This window comes from Eptatretus burgeri, chromosome 4 (genome assembly GCF_056783735.1).
Source record: "Eptatretus burgeri isolate ZD-2024b chromosome 4, Ebu_testis_v1, whole genome shotgun sequence".
Classification (NCBI taxonomy): Eukaryota; Metazoa; Chordata; class Myxini; order Myxiniformes; family Myxinidae; genus Eptatretus; species Eptatretus burgeri.
Window position 1 is genome coordinate 84,826,559 of NC_140964.1, and position 17,917 is coordinate 84,844,475.

The following is a 17,917-nucleotide window of genomic DNA, read 5'->3' on the forward strand; positions in this document are numbered from 1 at the left end:
TAGAAAAAGGTACAATTCCCGATATATATATATATATATATATATATATATATATATATATATATATATATATATATATATATATATATATATAAATATATATATATATATATATATATATATATATATATATATATATATATATATATATATATATATATATATATATATATATATATATATATATAGTAAATACGTTGAGCCTGGTGTTGGCGCAGTGGTTAGGGCAGCGGCTTGGGATCCAAGAGGTCCTGAGTTCAAGCCCCGTTGGGCCACTGAATTAATACACCAGGGGGTTGACTCAGGCTGTCATCCTTCCGAGGTCGGCGAAATGAGTACCAGTATACTGGGCCGGTGTATACCCCGGTTCAAATTGGTGTACCATATCCCTGTGTTGTAAGAGGCGACCAGGGTTGCATCAGGAAGGGCATCCGGCGTAAAACGTGTGCCAAATCACTATGCAGATCATGCGGATGATCCGCTGTGGCGACCCCTAACTGGAGCAGCCGAAAGAAGAAGAATATATAGTAAATAAGTATTATATTATAAGAAGGTGTGTGTGTGTATGTATGTGTGTATGTATGTGTATGTGTATGTATGTGTGTGTGTGTATGTATATATGTATATATATTCTTCTTCTTCCTCTTTCGGCTTGCTCCCGTTAGGGGTTGCCACAGCGGATCAACCGTCTCCATTTCGTTCTATCCTCCACATCTTCCATTGACACTCCAACCACCCGCATGTCCGCCCTCACCGCATCCATGAACCTCTTTGGCCTTCCTCTTCTCCTCCTGCCTGGCGGCTCCATCTTCAACATCCTTCTCCCGATATACTCCGTTTCCCTCCTGTGCACATGGCCAAACCATCTCAATCTCTCCTCTCTCACTTTGTCTCCAAACCGTCCAACCTGCGCTGTCCCTCTAATATACTCATTTCTTATCCTATCCATCCTCGTCACTCCCAACGAGAATCGCAGCATCTTTAACTCTGCCACCTCCAGCTCCGCTTCCTGTCTTATTGTTGGTGCCACCACCTCCAAACCATACAACATACCTGGTCTCACTACCGTCTTGTATACTTTCCCCTTCACTCTTGCAGCTACCCTTCTGTCAGAAATCGCTCCTGCAACTCTTCTCCACCCACTCCATCCTGCCTGCACTCTCTTTTTCACTTCTCTCCCACACTCTCCGTTACTTTGGACAGTTGATCCCAAGTATTTAAACCAATCCACCTTCCCCACCTCAACTCCTTGCAACTGCACCATACCACCACCCTCCCTCTCATTTACGCACATGTACTCCGTCTTACTCCTACTGACTAACATTCTCCTTCTCTCCAGTGCGTACCTCCACCTCTCAAGGCTCGATTCAGCCTGCTCCCTACTCTCCCTACAGATCATGATGTGATCCGTGAACATCATAGTCCATGGAGACTCCAGTCTGATCTCGTCCATCACCATTGCAAACAGGAAAGGGCTCAGAGTCGATCCTTGGTGCAATCCCACTTTAACCTTAAACCGGTCCATCATTCCGACCGCACACCTCACCGCTGTCACACTGTCCTCATACATATCCTGCACGATCCTCACAAACTTCTCCACCACTCCCGACTTCCTCAAACAATACCACAACTCCTCTCTTGGCACTCCATCATAAGCTTTCTCTAAATCCACAAACACACAATGTAACTATTTCTGGCCTTCCCTATACTTCTCCATTAACATTCTCAAAGCAAACATCACATCAGTGGTGCTCTTTCCTGGCATAAACCCATATTGCTGCTCACAGATCGTCACCTCTCCTCTCAACCGAGCTTCCATTACTTTCCCACAACTTCATGGTGTGGCTTAACAACTCTATCCCTCTGTAATTTCCACAGCTCTGCACATCATCCTTATTCTTGAAAATCGGAACCAGTACACTTAATCTCCACTCCTCCGGCATCCTCTCACTTTCCAAGACTTTATTAAACAATCTGGTTAACAACCCCACTGCCATCTCTCCGAAGCACTTCCATGCCTCCACTGGTATACCATCTGGGCCAACCGCCTTTCCACTTTTCATCCTCTTCATAGCTGTCCTCACTTCATCCTTACTGATCCACCCCACTTCCAGATTCACTATCTCCACCTCTTCCAACCTTCTCTCTCTCATTTTCTTAATTCATCCGCTCCTCAAAGTACTCCATCCACCTTCTCAACACACTCTCCTCGCTCGTCAGCACATTCCCATTTGCGTCCTTTATCACCCTAACCTGCAGCACATCCTTCCCAGCTCGGTCCCTCTGTCTTGCCAATCGGTATAAATCCTTTTCCCCTTCTTTTGTATCCAAGTTCTCATACAGCTCGTCATATGCCTTTTCCTTGGCCTTTGCCACCTCTTTTTGCCTTTCGCCGCCACTCCTTGTACTCCTGCCTACTTTCTTCATCTCTCTGACTATCCCACTTCCTTTTCGCCAACCCCTTCTTCCTTATACTTTCCTGTACTTCCTCATTCCACCACCAAGTCTCCTTATCTTCCTTCCTCTGTCCAGATGTCACACCAAGTACCTTCCTAGCTATCTCCCTCACCACTTCTGCTGTAGTTGCCCAATCATCCCACCCATCTTTACCACCATCCAACACCTGTCTCACCTCCTCCCTAAATTTCACACAACAGTCTTCCTCCTTCAGCTTCCACCATCTGGTCCTTGGTTCAGCCCTCACTCTCTTCCTCAACCTCACCTCTAAAGTCATCCTACAGACCACCAATCGATGCTGTCGAGCTGCACTCTCCCCTGCCACCACCTTGGTCTCTAATCTCTTTCAGATTGCATCTCCTACTGAAGATGTAATCCACCTGTGTGCACTTTCCTCCACTCTTGTATGTCACCCTGTGTTCCTCCTTCTTCTTGAAATACGTGTTTACCACTGCCATTTCCACTCTTTTTGCAAACTCTACCACCATTTGCCCTTCCACATTTCTCTTGTTGAGACCGTACCGACCCATCACCTCCTCATCCTCTTTATTCCCTTCCCCAACATGCCCATTTAAATCTGCTCCAATTACCACTCTTTCATCCTTGGATACACTCTCCACCACTTCATCTAACTCACTCCAGAAATCTTCTTTATATTCCATCTCACACCCCATATGTGGGGCATATGCACTGATGACATTCATCATCACCCCTTCAATTTCCAACTTCACACTCATCACTCAGTCAGACACTCTCCTCACCTCCAATACCCTCTTGACATAATCTTCCTTCAGGATTACCCCGACACCATTTCTCCTCCCATCCACACCATGGAAGAACAGTTTGAAACTACCTCCAATGCTCCGAGCCTAACTCCCCATCCACTTGGTCTCTTGTCCACACAGTATGTCCACCTTTCTTCTCTCCATCATATCAGCCAACTCTCGCCCTTTGCCAGTCATCGTCCCAGCATTCAGAGTTCCAACTCTCATCTGCACACTTCTACTCTTCCCCCTCTCCCACTGCCTCCGGACTCGCCTTCCCCGTCTCCTTCTCCTCCTTCGCCCAGCAGTAGCACAATTTCCACTGGTACCCTGCTGACCACCGATACCGGTGGCGGTCATTGGTAACCCGGGCCTTGACCGATCCGGTATGGAAATTAGTTTTGTTGTCCGTATAATGATTTGGCAGAGGTTTTTACGCCGGATGCCCTTCCTGATGCAACCCTGGTTGCCTCTTATGACACACAGGAATTTGGTACACCTATTCTAACCTGGGCATACACTGGCTGGTGTATGAGGACCAACAATATATGTCGTACCGATGAGCCAAAACATTACAATCACCTGCCTAATGTGCTGCTAAAATGGCGCCGAGACATGGACTCTACAAGACCTCTGAAGGTGTCCTGTCGTCTCTGGCACCATAACATTAGCAGCAGATCCTTCAACTCCTTTATGTTACAAGGTGGAGCCGCCGTGGATTGGACTCATCAGTCCAGAAAATCCCATGGATGCTCAATCGGATTGAGATCTGGAGAATTTGGAGGCCAGGGCATAATCCTCAACACTTCATCATGTTCCTCAAACCATTCCCGAACAATGTGTGCAGTGTGGCAGGGCACATGATCCAGCTGAAAGAGGCCACTGTCATCAGGGAATACCATTGCCATAAAGGGGTGTATCTGGTCTGCAACGATGTTTAGGTGGGTGACTCGTGTCAAATTGACGTCCACATGAATGGCCGGACCCAGGGTTTCCCAGCAGAACACTGCCCAGAGCATCACACTCCCTCTTCCGGCTTGTCGTCTTCCTGCAGTGCATCCTGGTGCCATCACTTCCCCAGGTACACGGCCATCCAAGTGATCTAAAAGAAAACCGGACTCGTCGGACCAGGTGACCTTCCACTGCTCCAAGTTCCAGTTCCGATGCTCGCTTGCTCATTGAAGGTGCTTTTGATGGTGGACAGGGGTCATCATGGGCACTCTGACCGGTCTGCGGCTACGCAGCCCCAAATGTGGCAGGGTGCGATGCACTGTGGATTGTGACATTCTTCCCGTAACCATTCAAATTTTCTGTGACTTGTGCCACAGTAGACCTTCTGTCGGTTTGGACTAGATGGGATAGCCTTCGTTGCCCTCGCACATCGATGAGCCTTGGGCGCCCAACATTCTGTCGCCGGTTTGTGGTTTATCCCTCCTCGGATCACTGTCGGTAGGTACTCACCACTGCTGACCGGGAACACCCCACAAGTCTTGTCGTTTCAGAGATGCTCTGAGCCAGTCGTCTGGCCATAACAATTTGGCCCTTGTCAGTCACTCAGGTCTTTACTCCTGCCCATTTCTCTTGCATCCAACACATCAACTTCAAGAACTAACTATTCACCTGCTGCCTAATATATCCCACCCCTTGACAGGTGCCATTGTAACAAGATTATCAATGTTATTCACGTCACCTGTCAGTGGTCATGTTTTGGCTCGTGTGTGTGTGTGTGTGTGTGTGTGTGTGTGTGTGTGTGTGTGTGTGTGTGTGTGTGTGTGTGTGTGTGTGTGTGTGTGTGTGTGTGTGTGTGTGTGTGTGTGTGTGTGTGTGTGTGTGTGTGTGTAATATATATCTATATATTTATTTATTTATTACCTCTATTACCAAAGGTGGAAAGATTGTTTTCACCAGTCTGTCGATGATATTCCCAAAAGTTATGTACGATTTGGATTGGTGACGAAAACAAGCTGATTTTTATTTTGGTTCAGGTCCGGATCTGAATCCGGACCATCAGTGGGATACAAAATGTAAACTTGTCTGCCTGGTGGAGGTATCTGCTTTGCTGAGTGCTGGTGTGATGTAATTGTATAAAAATAATGAATATGCATGCAGAATGTTTGAGTTTTAGCCGTTTTGGAAGTGTTTGTGCGTGTCCTCCATAACTGGAAAACCTTGCAGCCTGAAACTTTGCATGCATCCAAAGAGAACTCCAAGGAAGTGAAAATTGGGTGTTTGTGTTAAATTATCTTCAAAAGGGGTGTTTTAATTAATGGCCTTATCGGCCACCTCGCTGGTCTGGGGTCTTAAGGAGTTTCCTGGGTAACCTCGCTGGGGTCTGAAGCCGCCATGTTATTTGACCTGCTCAACCTTGTGCCTTACCTTGATTTGGAACAAGCTGTTCATCATGGCGACGAATCGCTCGGTCCATTGCAATGCTTATAAATGCTCGGAGACATCGACGTTCGTTTTTATTTCATTTCCGCAAATGCGTTCGCCATGAGTATCTCTTAAACTAAAACGAATTGCAAAATTTTATCTCCACAATCGAACTTACAAGCAGTTCCAACTGAGAAAAATGTTTTGTTCAATTTGGACGTCTCTTTTTGACATCTGACTTTGACATCTGCATGTTAAAAAATAAAAATAAAAACAAGGTCCATCTGACCAGGTGTTCGCCATGTTTGTTCTCGCTGTGAAGGCGTAAAGAATTGATCGACATTTTGTGTTCTGTTGTTTGATACATTTTTTTTTTAATCTAATTTCACGAATTACCCACTTTAAATCCTCTTTCAAAGAATGCTGGTTTAAGGTAAATATTGGTGTTTGTCGTTTCTTTATTTAGTTGATGAATGTGTTCGTGTACATCAACTGTATTACCACAATGGCATTTGGCATGTGTGTTGTGGTTGGTTATTTCCATATGGGGGTTTCATAAAGTGGAACGGAGCCCTACGAGGTCTCAAAATATCCACCTCCGTTTGAGTGTTTGTTTGTTTGTGTGCGTGCGTATGTCCATGCAAGTTACTGTTATCTGCTGGCTCCACCTGTGGGTGGGTTTCAGGAAGTGAAACTTAGACTGGTGTTTTTGTATTTATTTATTTGGTATCTTCATATGTGGGTTTCAGAATGTGGAATGGAGTCCCTCCCAGGGCAGGCTCAAAGTATCCACCTTCATTTCAGTAAGGGGTCACGATTCATGGACCAAGCTGTGAAGTTTTTTTCTGTTCTCAAAGTTTTGTGCCGAGGGCTCTCTTCAGGATCGTTACTGAGCCCCGGACGGCTTCCAATTGTTGTTTGTAGTGATATTCCCAGGGAGGTTTTTAAATCTGAGGTTGTCATTCTTGTAGCTCCAACTATAAACTGGGACAACTTTGGCATTCTTCAGCTTCCAGGATCTTTTCATTTCATTCTTGAGGTCTTTGTATTTGGTCATTTTCTTGATTTCTGCATTTAGTCCAAAACCACTGTTATTCACACCTCAATTAGCAATGTCTTTTTTTTTTTTTTTTAAGCAAAATGTCTGGTTGCAATGCTTTGTTTTCGATGTTCACGCCTGATGGGATCATTGGATTGCACGTCAGCGGTACTTCAACGTTTTCAGTGATTGCTTTTGGTTCATTTTTCCCACATTTTCTGGAATTGGAATATCAATATTTTTTTTCCAGATGTGACAGATTACTTTACAAACTTGTGTGTACAACCGTTCTGACTTTCTTTTCTTCCCCACTCTTTTGTCACCCTGTCCCCTCTCAAAATGCAGCACTCTCCTCCCACACCTGTTGTTTTCTGTCTTTCTCCCCTCCCCCTCCCCCCACACTACATTGACCCATAAGCGAAGCGACAGGTTGTATTTGCTAGTTACAATATAAATTTTAAAAATGTAATGTTGTCATGAAGCATATATTAATACTAATATTTAAAATAAGAATTGTATCATATGGCAATAATAACGTATAATCCCTGTGCTGGGCTTGGTGAAAGGCAGGCTTATGCTCGAGCAATAAAGCAGGCTGGTATGCAACAAAACTGGAGACCAATGAAAATTTGGTCCAATGGGCCAACTAATCTTTACAAAATGGTGATTCAAAAAAGTGCAAGTGGAGCCCAGAACTGCTAAAAACCATAACAGGCAATTTTGGTGGTGGTTCACTGGTTTAACAAATTAAACGGGATGATAACTTTTGCCTATCTCAATTTAAAAATAATAATAAACAAAGATTAAAAACACAATGCATGGAGGGACAAAGCATCATGGTAATTTGTTTGAACAAGGTAGAATAGTGGTCATAGATCATAATTGCCTTGTGATCCTTGGTGTTCATTTTGTGGTTTTAACTCCTGGAGACTTTTTGGCCTTGTCCTCAACTCCTGCCATGATTGTTGTTCAAGCTTTAATCATGTTTTATATATATATATATATATATATATATATATATATATATATATATATATATATATATATATATATATATATATATATATATATATATATATATATATATATGTATATATATATATATATATATATATATATATATATATATACATGTTGTGGTGACCAAATGTCAGTTTGTGTTTTCTGGAAAAGTTCCTTTTGATGATAGACAACCTGGTGACGTGTTCACTTCACTTCATTGGGTGAATATACAGTGAGATGAATTCCTTCCTTTTCTCTTCTCTGCTTCAAACTGGTTTAAGCTGTGGTGCAGTCAGCATTCCATAAATGAAACTTGTTGCACCACAAGGATGTCAAGCGAGCAGTACTGTATCGGCATCTGCTTGTATGTTTTTGGGGATTTTTTTTTAAGTTTCCATGCAAACGAGGAGATCACAGCCACACCTTAAACAAAACTTACTTTTAGATGTAAATCCCTCTCCCTTGTATCATGTAATGCACATTGGAAAGTTGTCTCCATGATTTAATGCGATGCTGCCTGAGCATCCTCGGTGGTTAAAGCTTTGAAAACAAAGCGAATGCTTCCAATTCCAGCTTGGTACAAGGTAGGGTTAGGAATTTGCACGTGCTGCACAATTCATGTTTCACCTGTAGTTTGTAAGTTACATACTTGTAGTTTACATTTTTCTTTTTAAACTGAACAATCTTGTTCCAATTACTGGATTTCACACCATTGGACTGACTTTGCCAGAAGAGTTTGAGCACAATGAAAAACTGACTAATGCTCATTAACTTTTAAGTGAATTACTCATTGCAAGATTGCATGCCTTTTTTTTTTTCATGGTTGATAAAATTACAATACCTAGGGCTTAAAGGAAAACTTTTCAAAGATACCAGAATAAATATTTCAATTGTAGACATCACTGACCGGGAGGAGTAATGTTGATACATTTGCCATCTCTGATTGTATGCAAGTACTCCCCCTCTTTCTCATGCGTATACGTGCGAGAAACAATTCTCAAACTTTAAAGCTGTGTTTTCAAGGTTGAATTATGTGTCGTGAACATTTTTGGATTTTGAGGCAGGTGACCCTGGGGTCCGTCTGCCATGAAGCTATAACAAGGATTTGATGCAGGAGGAGGTCATTCGGCCCATCATGCCCTCCCTACACCAACATGAGATTTAAATCTATCAAGCTAATGACTAATTGGGAAGATTGAGGAGAAGTGGGGATGAAGTGTGGTAGATTCCCACCGCTTTCCAAATGCAAAAATTTCCCTACACCCTCACCACTGCCTGTACTCACTACCCTCACGTAAGGTGTACAAATGGAGGGGGTGCCCATTTGGGGCCGGTTAAGTCTGGATATTTCCCTCGTGTTGATCCCATCTGCGCACGCTTCCTGCGGTGCTATGCCTCAAATGTTTCAATGTTATAAATTTGTCTCCCTCCCCTTTGACCAGATGAGACCGGGGACATGAAAATGAGCTCCATTCAACTGACAGATCGGTCCATGTACTTTTGTGTCCGCAATATTTCAAGAAGCGTTTAACATTTACCTTTCATATTGCAGATGTGTATTCCTCACAACATTATCTCAACCTGATTATATCAGAGCTATGATTGACTGAATTGTGTTGCCATGGCAGCCATCTTGGTAACCTGGCTTGTGTGCATGATATTTTGAAAAACATTCAAGATTTAGCTTTCATAATTCCAGATCTGTTCATGCCACCAAAAAAAGTGGGGTGCTCCTTGTCGATATCAATATAAAACTTTTTTCTTTATTATTATTATTATTATTAATACCTGAATGATTAAAAAAAAATTTTTTTTTAATCTCTGCCACCAAAAGTGAAGGAGGTTGTTTTCACCCGTTTGTCCTTTTTTTGGGGGGGGGGGGGTTGTTTGTGTACAGGACATCTCAAATTTGTGGATGGATCCGGATGAAATTGTGGACAGCTTCGGTGTGACAAGGATGGACTGATTAGATTTTGGTGAAGATCCAGATCCAACGAATTTTTTTTTAAGTGATTCTTCACCATTGAGAGGGCCAAAAACTATATGTGGCATCATATCTCAAAAAGCTGTGGATGAATTCAAACAAAACTTGGTGGACATGTTGGGTGTGAAAAGGAAGAATTTATTCGGTTTTCTGAAGATCTGATAATTCTAAGTGATTCTTCACCATTGAGAGTGCTAAACCGATATGTTGCACGATGTCTCAAAGTTGTGAATAGATTCGGACGAAACTTGGTGGACAGGTTGGGTGTGTGGCAAGGACGAAATGATTCGATTTTGGTGAAGATCTGGATCCGATAATTATTTAATTTTTAAAGTGATTCTTCACCATTCAGGGCCAAATACGATGTAGTGATGTATAGCACATTTCAAAATTGTATTGGGCCAGATATATGTTCTCGTGGATCAGGCATTACATGGCGGAGGTATCTGCTCCACAGAGCGCTCTTCGAGTTTGAACCTTCAAGTCGTGCAACTTTAAAAAATAATTAATTAATTTTGGTAGGCTTTTCTTTTAAAACTGGAAATGTAAAAATTGGCTTTTTTCAGTTTACAGATCATGATGCTGGGACTCCAGATTTGTACATTACAATGTGCCTACACCCTTGGCTGATTAGCAACCCTTCCAGTATTGTAACAAGCCAATGAAACCTTATCTTTGCCAGAATTGCCACTACGTAGAGCATTGGACAAGGCAAGATATTGTCTCCTGTCCTTGCAATTCTAATGTAATTGTACTTTCTAATCTCCCTGTTCTGTGTGATCATTTTCAAAGTCCTCCAAGAGCCCTGGCCATGGAGTGGGAACCCTCTAAAAATCTTGTGTAGAGTTTTGACAACTTTGCATTTGTTTGACATTCACTTGTAAGTTTCATATGTTTGCTTTGGATGAGCAGCTGCTTGTTCTTCCATCTCCCAGTTTTATTTGCTCGGTCAAGTTCACTATATTTTTGTTCAAATTTTATGGAGATGAGCAAACCAGCACATTTTTAAAGAAGCTTATGACATCAGGAATATGAAAATCAATGTTTACATTTGCACAGATCCCTGCATTGCTGCCATCTCGGATTTTCAAAATAGCCACCATAAAATAAGGATTTCCGAATATCTTGGCTTGTAATTCACATAGAAACTTCATTCCAAATGCCAACCTTGTTTCCAGGCCCAAAGAATCCAAAGCTTGTGTCAAATTAGTGATTATGAACATCAAAAATGAAGTATGTGAAATTGTTTGTATTTTCATGGAAAAAAAAAAAATAATGCACGTTCAAATTGTTGGTGGTGACACCAGCATAGGTATCGACGTATTTCCTATTTCAGTTTGACGACACATTACACATCATCACTGTCATATTCAATATTGGACTGCATCATTTTTGCATTCTGTGCCACACAAACATAGTTCTTCTGGTGGCAGTTGCAACAGTATTTTGAAGTCCTGATGCTGCAATAGTTTTGCAGTATTTTTACAGTAGTTTTGCAATATTTAATTTTATCCTGTAAAAATTTATGTTAACACGACTACGACACAATTGTTTTGGTCTTGGTTAATATCGTGATGGCTTTCTTTTCAGTGCCCGAGTCATTGAGTGAAGACACAGGAACCAGCAAGTTGAGCTTATTGAAGTCTTCCATGGACACTAGACTGGAAGCGGTGCATTCTTTGGGAGCCTACTGTCGGCAAAGGAACACTTGTTCAACATCCCAGAACAGAATCGTAGCAGAAACTACTTGAGGGAGTGGAAGAAAGATCCAGCTTTCAGGACTGAAAATGTGTTGACATCCAAAGGAAATATTGCATACTCTGATGCCACAAATGCAATATCCATACAGCGAGCGAGAAACTGCTTGCGGCATGCCATGTCTACAGAAACCTATGCTGTGAAACAACAGCATAAAAGAACAAGCTCTGAAATCCAGCAATCGGCAACCTCAGGCACCTCAGCGCTATTGACGAGGGATCACTGCTTACGTGAAGAAGACGACTAGCGTCTCTTCACCTTGTGAACTGAAAATGTGGGGAAGGCACTTCGATGAGCTGCGGAAATTTTCCATGATCCAGAATTGATGACAAGACCAAGCAATGCACTCTCACCAAGTGATGCCCAGCAATAGATGTAAGATGCCACAAACCAAGCTGGACATGACATGTCTTCCATGTCTTGGATGATGCCAGCAACTGGGCCAAGTCTACAAAGCAAGTACCATGCTTGATTGAGCTGATCAATCCCATTGAATATCAAACCCCAAATGAGGCTCAGCAACCCGTGGATGCCGTCGGAAAAAGCCTACATATCTATGCCTGGTGGTCTGGATGAAGCACAAACACACTCTGACACTGACACGACAGTGGCTATAGGACAAAATACTTGCAGAGTTGCCAAGTGTGAAGTTTGCGAGGCAGAAAGAAGAAAATCTTTTCTTTACTGTCTTGAATCCTGCAAAGAAGATATGGTCCACACTTCCTTGATTCAAGATACCACAAGTGAAATGGACAACACAATGATGAAATACAAGACTGCTCAGCTAATACGCAACAGCATTGCCAATTTCATTGAGAAGGAAGTACGCAATTACAGTATGCAGCACAAGAGAGGATGTCCCAACCAAGCTGTAGAGCCTTGTATGGTGGATTTTGGTGGGATCTCAGGAGGGGATGCAAAAAGATGAGCAGGGCAGTTGACATGTCAGCATTGATCAGAAGTCGCAATCTCATGTATGCTTTCAAAACCAGGAGATGACTGCACCATGTGCCCAAGAAAGCCACTGACGTATTTCGGACACCACACACACCAGAAAACCCAGATTGTAGGGTTGGCACTCGGTGTACATCATGACACCAGGAACAAGGGCGTTGATGGACCTCCTCCATATACAGAACTAATGCATATCATGCAGACATGCCTTGCTCCTAGAAACAGCAATTGCCAATGCTGTTATGGAAAAACTCAAAACGATTTGATGGATTGTGTACCACCTTTCCACAAAGGTACATTCGTCTCCTTCGCTGTTAATACAGATTTTGCAAAGGCACCGCACATGGCACAATCACCGCAGTGTATTAGAAGGCAGATGTGCCTGGAGAAGCAATCGCACCCAATTTGGAAGTTGGTGAGGCAAAAAAAAAAAAAAATTCGGTTGTCCCTTATCTACCCATTGAGCCTTGCAGCAAATCAAAACCTGGGCCAGTCAAAAGCAAAAAAAAATTCAAGGCATGTTCCACAGGTATTGCTGAATCCGAGAAAACTAACCAATCTTAGTTGGATGCTCATATCTGCTTTGTCTTGATCAACCGACAGTGAATCACAAATCAGTATCCCAGGTTGGGCAACCTACAAATCGCTTGTCATCTCGTCAGTCACTGACTTGCCTCTACTTACAGAGGTCGCACATGAGTGGTCTACCATGCTGACTGATGTCGGAAGCGTCTCGGTTGAAGAGCTTGGCAGTTGTTGAAAACCACCCAACCGTCATAACCTTTGACATAGCCCTGTAAGAGAAGGCAGTACAGTTGCTTGGTGCAAGACTTAACTTGAAAAGAGAAGTTGTTCTGAGACTTGGGGAGCTGCATGCTGTGATGGCTCCACTGAGGGCACAAGAAGCCTCAATAGAAAATTCTGGCATAGATGCTGCATCAATTGAGGCAGATGTACATGGGCCTGCTCCGAGACGGATCCTCAAGTGCAGCCACTACAAGAAAGCACTCGGTGCACACGTCCACACGTACATGGCTCTGTATGAACTTGCTCTAAAACGGTTCAGAGATGCCACAACTAAAATTAATCTGCTTGAAACAAGCAAATTAATTGGAGGAAGCCTGCAGAAATACCTTCTGGGGCAAGTGATGGAGCAGAATGCATCAGAATTGCTAACTCACCTGCTTCAAGTCTTGACCAACTAAGATGTCATTCAATAGCTGAATAAGTGGGAAGCTCAGAAATGGTCTGACACAGTCTTCTTCTTTTATTGCTTTTTGGTGTTCACAATTACTAATTTGACAAAAGCTTTGGATTATTTGGGCATTTAGACATAGGATTAGTATTGAGAATGAAGTTTCAATGTCGATTCTAGGGCGTAGCCAGGCTGAAGCAGACGAGGCAGTAGCTTCGTCCCTCATTTCCTGAAATGTGATCTGGCCTGAGCCCTCTGGCCATCTGAGCTCCCTGGGGAGTAAACTATCAAAGCTACCCGGCAGTGCTTGGAATGCTCTTATCTCCTCCTATCACAATACCTAAAATAGGACAATGCCCCCCTAATATTACACAGGAAAATAAAATTATCCCTGTTTACTTTATTATTGCGCTACGCGCACCGCCACATCAACCAAGTTCACCTCTTTTTGCCTCATCGCTTTTGGACCTCTGGCTACGCCCTTGCAATTACAAGCTGAGATGTTCAGAAATTCTTATTTTAATGTCGACCATTTTGAAAACCCAAAATGGCAGTTTTGCAGGTGTCTACACAAATGTAAACATTGATTTTTTTTTCATATTCCTGATGCCCTAAACTTCTCAAAAAATGTACTGGTTTGCTAATCTCCATAAAATTTGAACGAAAGCGTTTTTATTGACATGGTGAACGAGGCAATCAAAGGTGTTGAAGGTAATTCCAGATTCGGTGCATTTGTCTTTACTGTTGGTTTTTTTTGGGGTTTTTTTTTTAATGCAAATCCTCAAAGGGTGGTGTGATATTTGTAAATGAATGCACAGAATAATGCCAGGTGTGTTTTCTGTATTGCAGTTTTTGGAGCAAAAGTATGGTTTCTACCACTGTCGTAATTGCAATGTACGGTGGGAAAGTGCGTATGTGTGGTGCATTGCAGGAACAAACAAGGTTTGTCTTTCTTTGACTCGAACAATATTTGTCACGTTTCACCTTGCTTGTGTATGAATGGCCTCGTCTGTCTTGCCTTCAGGTTTATTTTAAACAGCTCTGTCGTTCTTGTCAAAAGGAATACAATCCTTATCGTGTTGAGGACATCGTCTGCAAGGTGAAAGGCTTGCATTTTGGTTGTTTGAACTGTCTCCTTCAGTTGAACTTGGATCTTTTTTTGCCTGAACTTGACCTTTCATTGATGTCGACCTTAGGCTTGCGGAGCATCTCGCTGCGAATGCGAGATGAAGCGCCGTCATGTCGATCTTCGTCGGCCACATCGCCAAGAATTGTGTTGTCGCTGTCGAGGTCGACGCCTGTCCTGTGACAATACTTTCAGTTTCAAGTATATTCTTTAAACATTTTGTTTGTTTTGAACTTGTATTCGATTCTAATGGTTTTAATTTTAATTATAGAAAAAGATGCGAAGTATGTTATTTTTGTGATAAAAGTTGTGTAGAATTGTTTGTTTGTTTGTTTTCTATAAAGTGAATGCAGAGATGTATATGCTGACTGTGCTGTTCTCTCTGGTGCATGCAGTTGCCATACTGCCTTTTGACAAAGCTTTATCCTTGAGGACTCTGATAATGTGATTAGGTGTAAATTTATATATTCATGCTTTTATCATTTGATATTTGGTTTTGTGTTCTTGCTTTTGCTTTGAAATGCTCTGCATCAGTTTATGGTTTCAAGGAAGTTTGTCAAAATGCGATTTCCCTTCGTATCTACTTTGGAGAGCTGCTATTTGATTTGAAAGCCAAGATGCTTTGGAAATGTGCAACAAAATTTGATGGTTTATTTTTCTGTTTCTGGGAGGAGGAAAAGGGTGGAGGAGGGGTGAGTAGATGGCTTTGCTTTCTGCTGCTGATTTTTTTTTTTTTTCACTGTTCAGTTTGAACATGAGTCTAAAGTTGAAATCAAAAGAGTTTTGCTCTGCAAATCAAATCAGTTTGATTTGTAAGCAAAAATTGATTTTGTAAAACATGTCTCTGGAGAGCAATGTTTCCTTTGCTGCTTTTTTTTTTTTTTTTTTTTTTTTTTTTTTTTTTTGCAAGTTGTTGAATCAGATGGTCTTGGATGTTTCCTTGACCTGTTTTGCTTTCTCAGTGGAAAGGCAGGCCTAATTCTTGTTTTGTTTGATGTATTTTCTCTGTTGCAAAAAAAAAAAAGACATTGTGGCTTTTTTTTGGCTTGTTTGAATTTGGACAGATATGTTGAGCAAAATGGTGGCTGTGATTTGATGGAAACTCTTTTTCTCTTTGATTCTTGGTTGGTTTCTTTCCACCCTTCAAAGTATGCTCTCGCATCACATTTTGGCAACAATGCCCCATTGCATTAATTTTCAAAATCTAACGTGCATAAAAATAAACCAGTTGGAGTTGCTGGTTGAAAAAAAAAAAACTTACATTGCCTGATAAATTTGGATCTTGTTTATCTTGCTTTAACCTCCTCTCCAATTGCTTTGATGTAACATTGCTAATGGCAGATGGGGTGCCTCTGCTTAATCTTTCTTCCAGCTACCTGATGGCATTTGATTTTTTTTTTTTTTTTTTTTGGTTATGACTTGACAAAAGCAGACTTCTGCAATGCCCTGATGCACTCATATTTTTCACATGCAGAGATCTTCAAAGTTTGTGTTTGAACCATGACATTTTGCTTAACTCACTGATTGTTTTCGGTAATTTGATCTCGCTGTCTGTTCCCCTCCTTTTCTCCTCTCCTCCCCCAAACCAGTATGAATGGTGTAACCAGTGAGTGCATGGCAGTTTGATGAAACTTGGGGCAATATAGGGACGTTTGAGAAGTCTTCAAATGAAATGATTGCTGTCGTGGCAGCTGTGGTTTGGGGTGTTGTTTTGTTTTGTTTTTTTTCCTCCTGAATTTCTGGCTATTTTGAACTGTTTTTTGCAGATGTGTTAACACTGCTATGGTATGTCAACAAATTAGTGATGAAGCAAATGCATGTTAAAATTCATTCTGACAGGTCACTGGTCCAAATTCTAAACATTGCTGAACAATAAAGATTGAAGCTAATCGTTTTTTATTTTTTGTTTTTAATTATTTTGCAAGTTTTGCTGACATGCCAAACCCTAAACCACTGACAAAAACGGTTGTATGCACACAGCTAATTGGCCACCTAAATAGCAATTTACGAAGGGAGATGAACAGCCGATTAGCCTGTGAAACCATATCTCCAACATACAATTAAAATGATACACTTGCATAGAATCGCACAGAATAGTGAACAATTAGAGGGGATTCAACACATTGCTGCTCATCCTAAGTTGATCCACGCAATCTTGCATGAGATTCAGCAGCCAACAAATCGATTACTGAAGGTCTCATGCCAGAAAATGATATCTTCATACTTCTCCAGAGGATTGCATCTATCCTTGAAGATTCTAAATGCATGTTGATCTGCTTCCTCTTGAGTGAATTCAAGCGCTCCTAACTCATCTATATTCACCATCCCATGTAAACTATCAAATTGCAATTCTTGTATGTCCCTTTTGTAGAGTTCTCTGCAGGTGACTAATCGCTTCATTTACTGGCAATCCTTATTGCAGTACATAAAACACAATGGTGGAACCATTAATGATTATATTTGATTGGTTGTTTTTGGAGTTTTTTCTGCCCCCCCCTCCCCCTCCCACCCATATTTGATCTTTGAAATCGTTTTAAAATTTAATTGCAGTATCATCTTCAACACTGGTCTTGGGTTCTATGAACTCTTGTTTTTGTATGCAGGAGGATGCTATTTGGTCCATGCTTTCACCACCTCAAGACCAATTTCATTGGGGAATGAGACTGTGGCATTCCCAAGGGTGGCAAATAATAATAAAAATAATTATTAATAGTCACACTGTCCTCAGCAAAAGTCGGGAGTGATAGAGAAGTATGTGAGGGTGGTGCAGGATATGTGTGAGGTGTGCGGTAGGAATGATGGACCGGTTTAAGGTAATAGTGGGATTGCATCAAGGATCTGCTTTGAGCCCTTTCCTGTTTGCAATGGTGATTGACAGGTTGACGGACAAGATCAGACGGGTGTCTCCATGGACTATGATGTTCGCGGATGACATCGTGATCTGTAGTGAGAGTAGGGAGCAGGCTGAGGTGGAGGTACGCACTGGAGAGAAGGGGAATGAGTCAGGAGTAAGACTGAGTACATGTGCATAAATGAGAGGGAGGGTGGTGGAATGGTGCAGTTGCAAAGAGTTGAGGTGGTGAAGGTGGATGGGTTTAAATACTTGGGATAAACTGTCCAAAGTAACAGTGTGGTAGACAAGTGAAGAAGAGCGTGCAGGATGGAGTGGGTGGAGAAGTTTTTTGGAAGTGATTTGTGATAGAAGAGTATCTGCAAGAGTGAAGGGGAAAGTATACAAGACTGTCGTGAGACCAGCTGTGTTGTA

The 17,917-nt window shown here is 41.9% G+C and overlaps 1 protein-coding gene across 6 annotated transcripts in view; it reads left to right on the forward strand.

Moving 5' to 3' along the window:
* The window catches only part of LOC147028576 (uncharacterized), a 53,680-nt gene extending 37,134 nt beyond the window's left edge, over positions 1 to 16,546 (forward strand). For 4 of the 6 annotated variants that reach the window (XM_085879116.1, XM_085879117.1, XM_085879119.1 and 1 more), the window contains 4 exons: positions 14,376 to 14,468; positions 14,551 to 14,625; positions 14,723 to 14,853; positions 16,242 to 16,546. In XM_085879116.1, coding sequence (XP_085735242.1) covers positions 14,376 to 14,468; positions 14,551 to 14,625; positions 14,723 to 14,853; positions 16,242 to 16,278 — 336 coding nt within the window. In that variant the 3' untranslated portion in view covers positions 16,279 to 16,546. Of the gene's footprint in view, positions 1 to 6,978; positions 7,066 to 14,375; positions 14,469 to 14,550; positions 14,626 to 14,722 lie in introns of those variants that run through there. The other 2 variants (XM_085879118.1, XM_085879122.1) reach the window with 2 other exon arrangements.
* Positions 16,547 to 17,917: the final 1,371 nt, after the last annotated feature.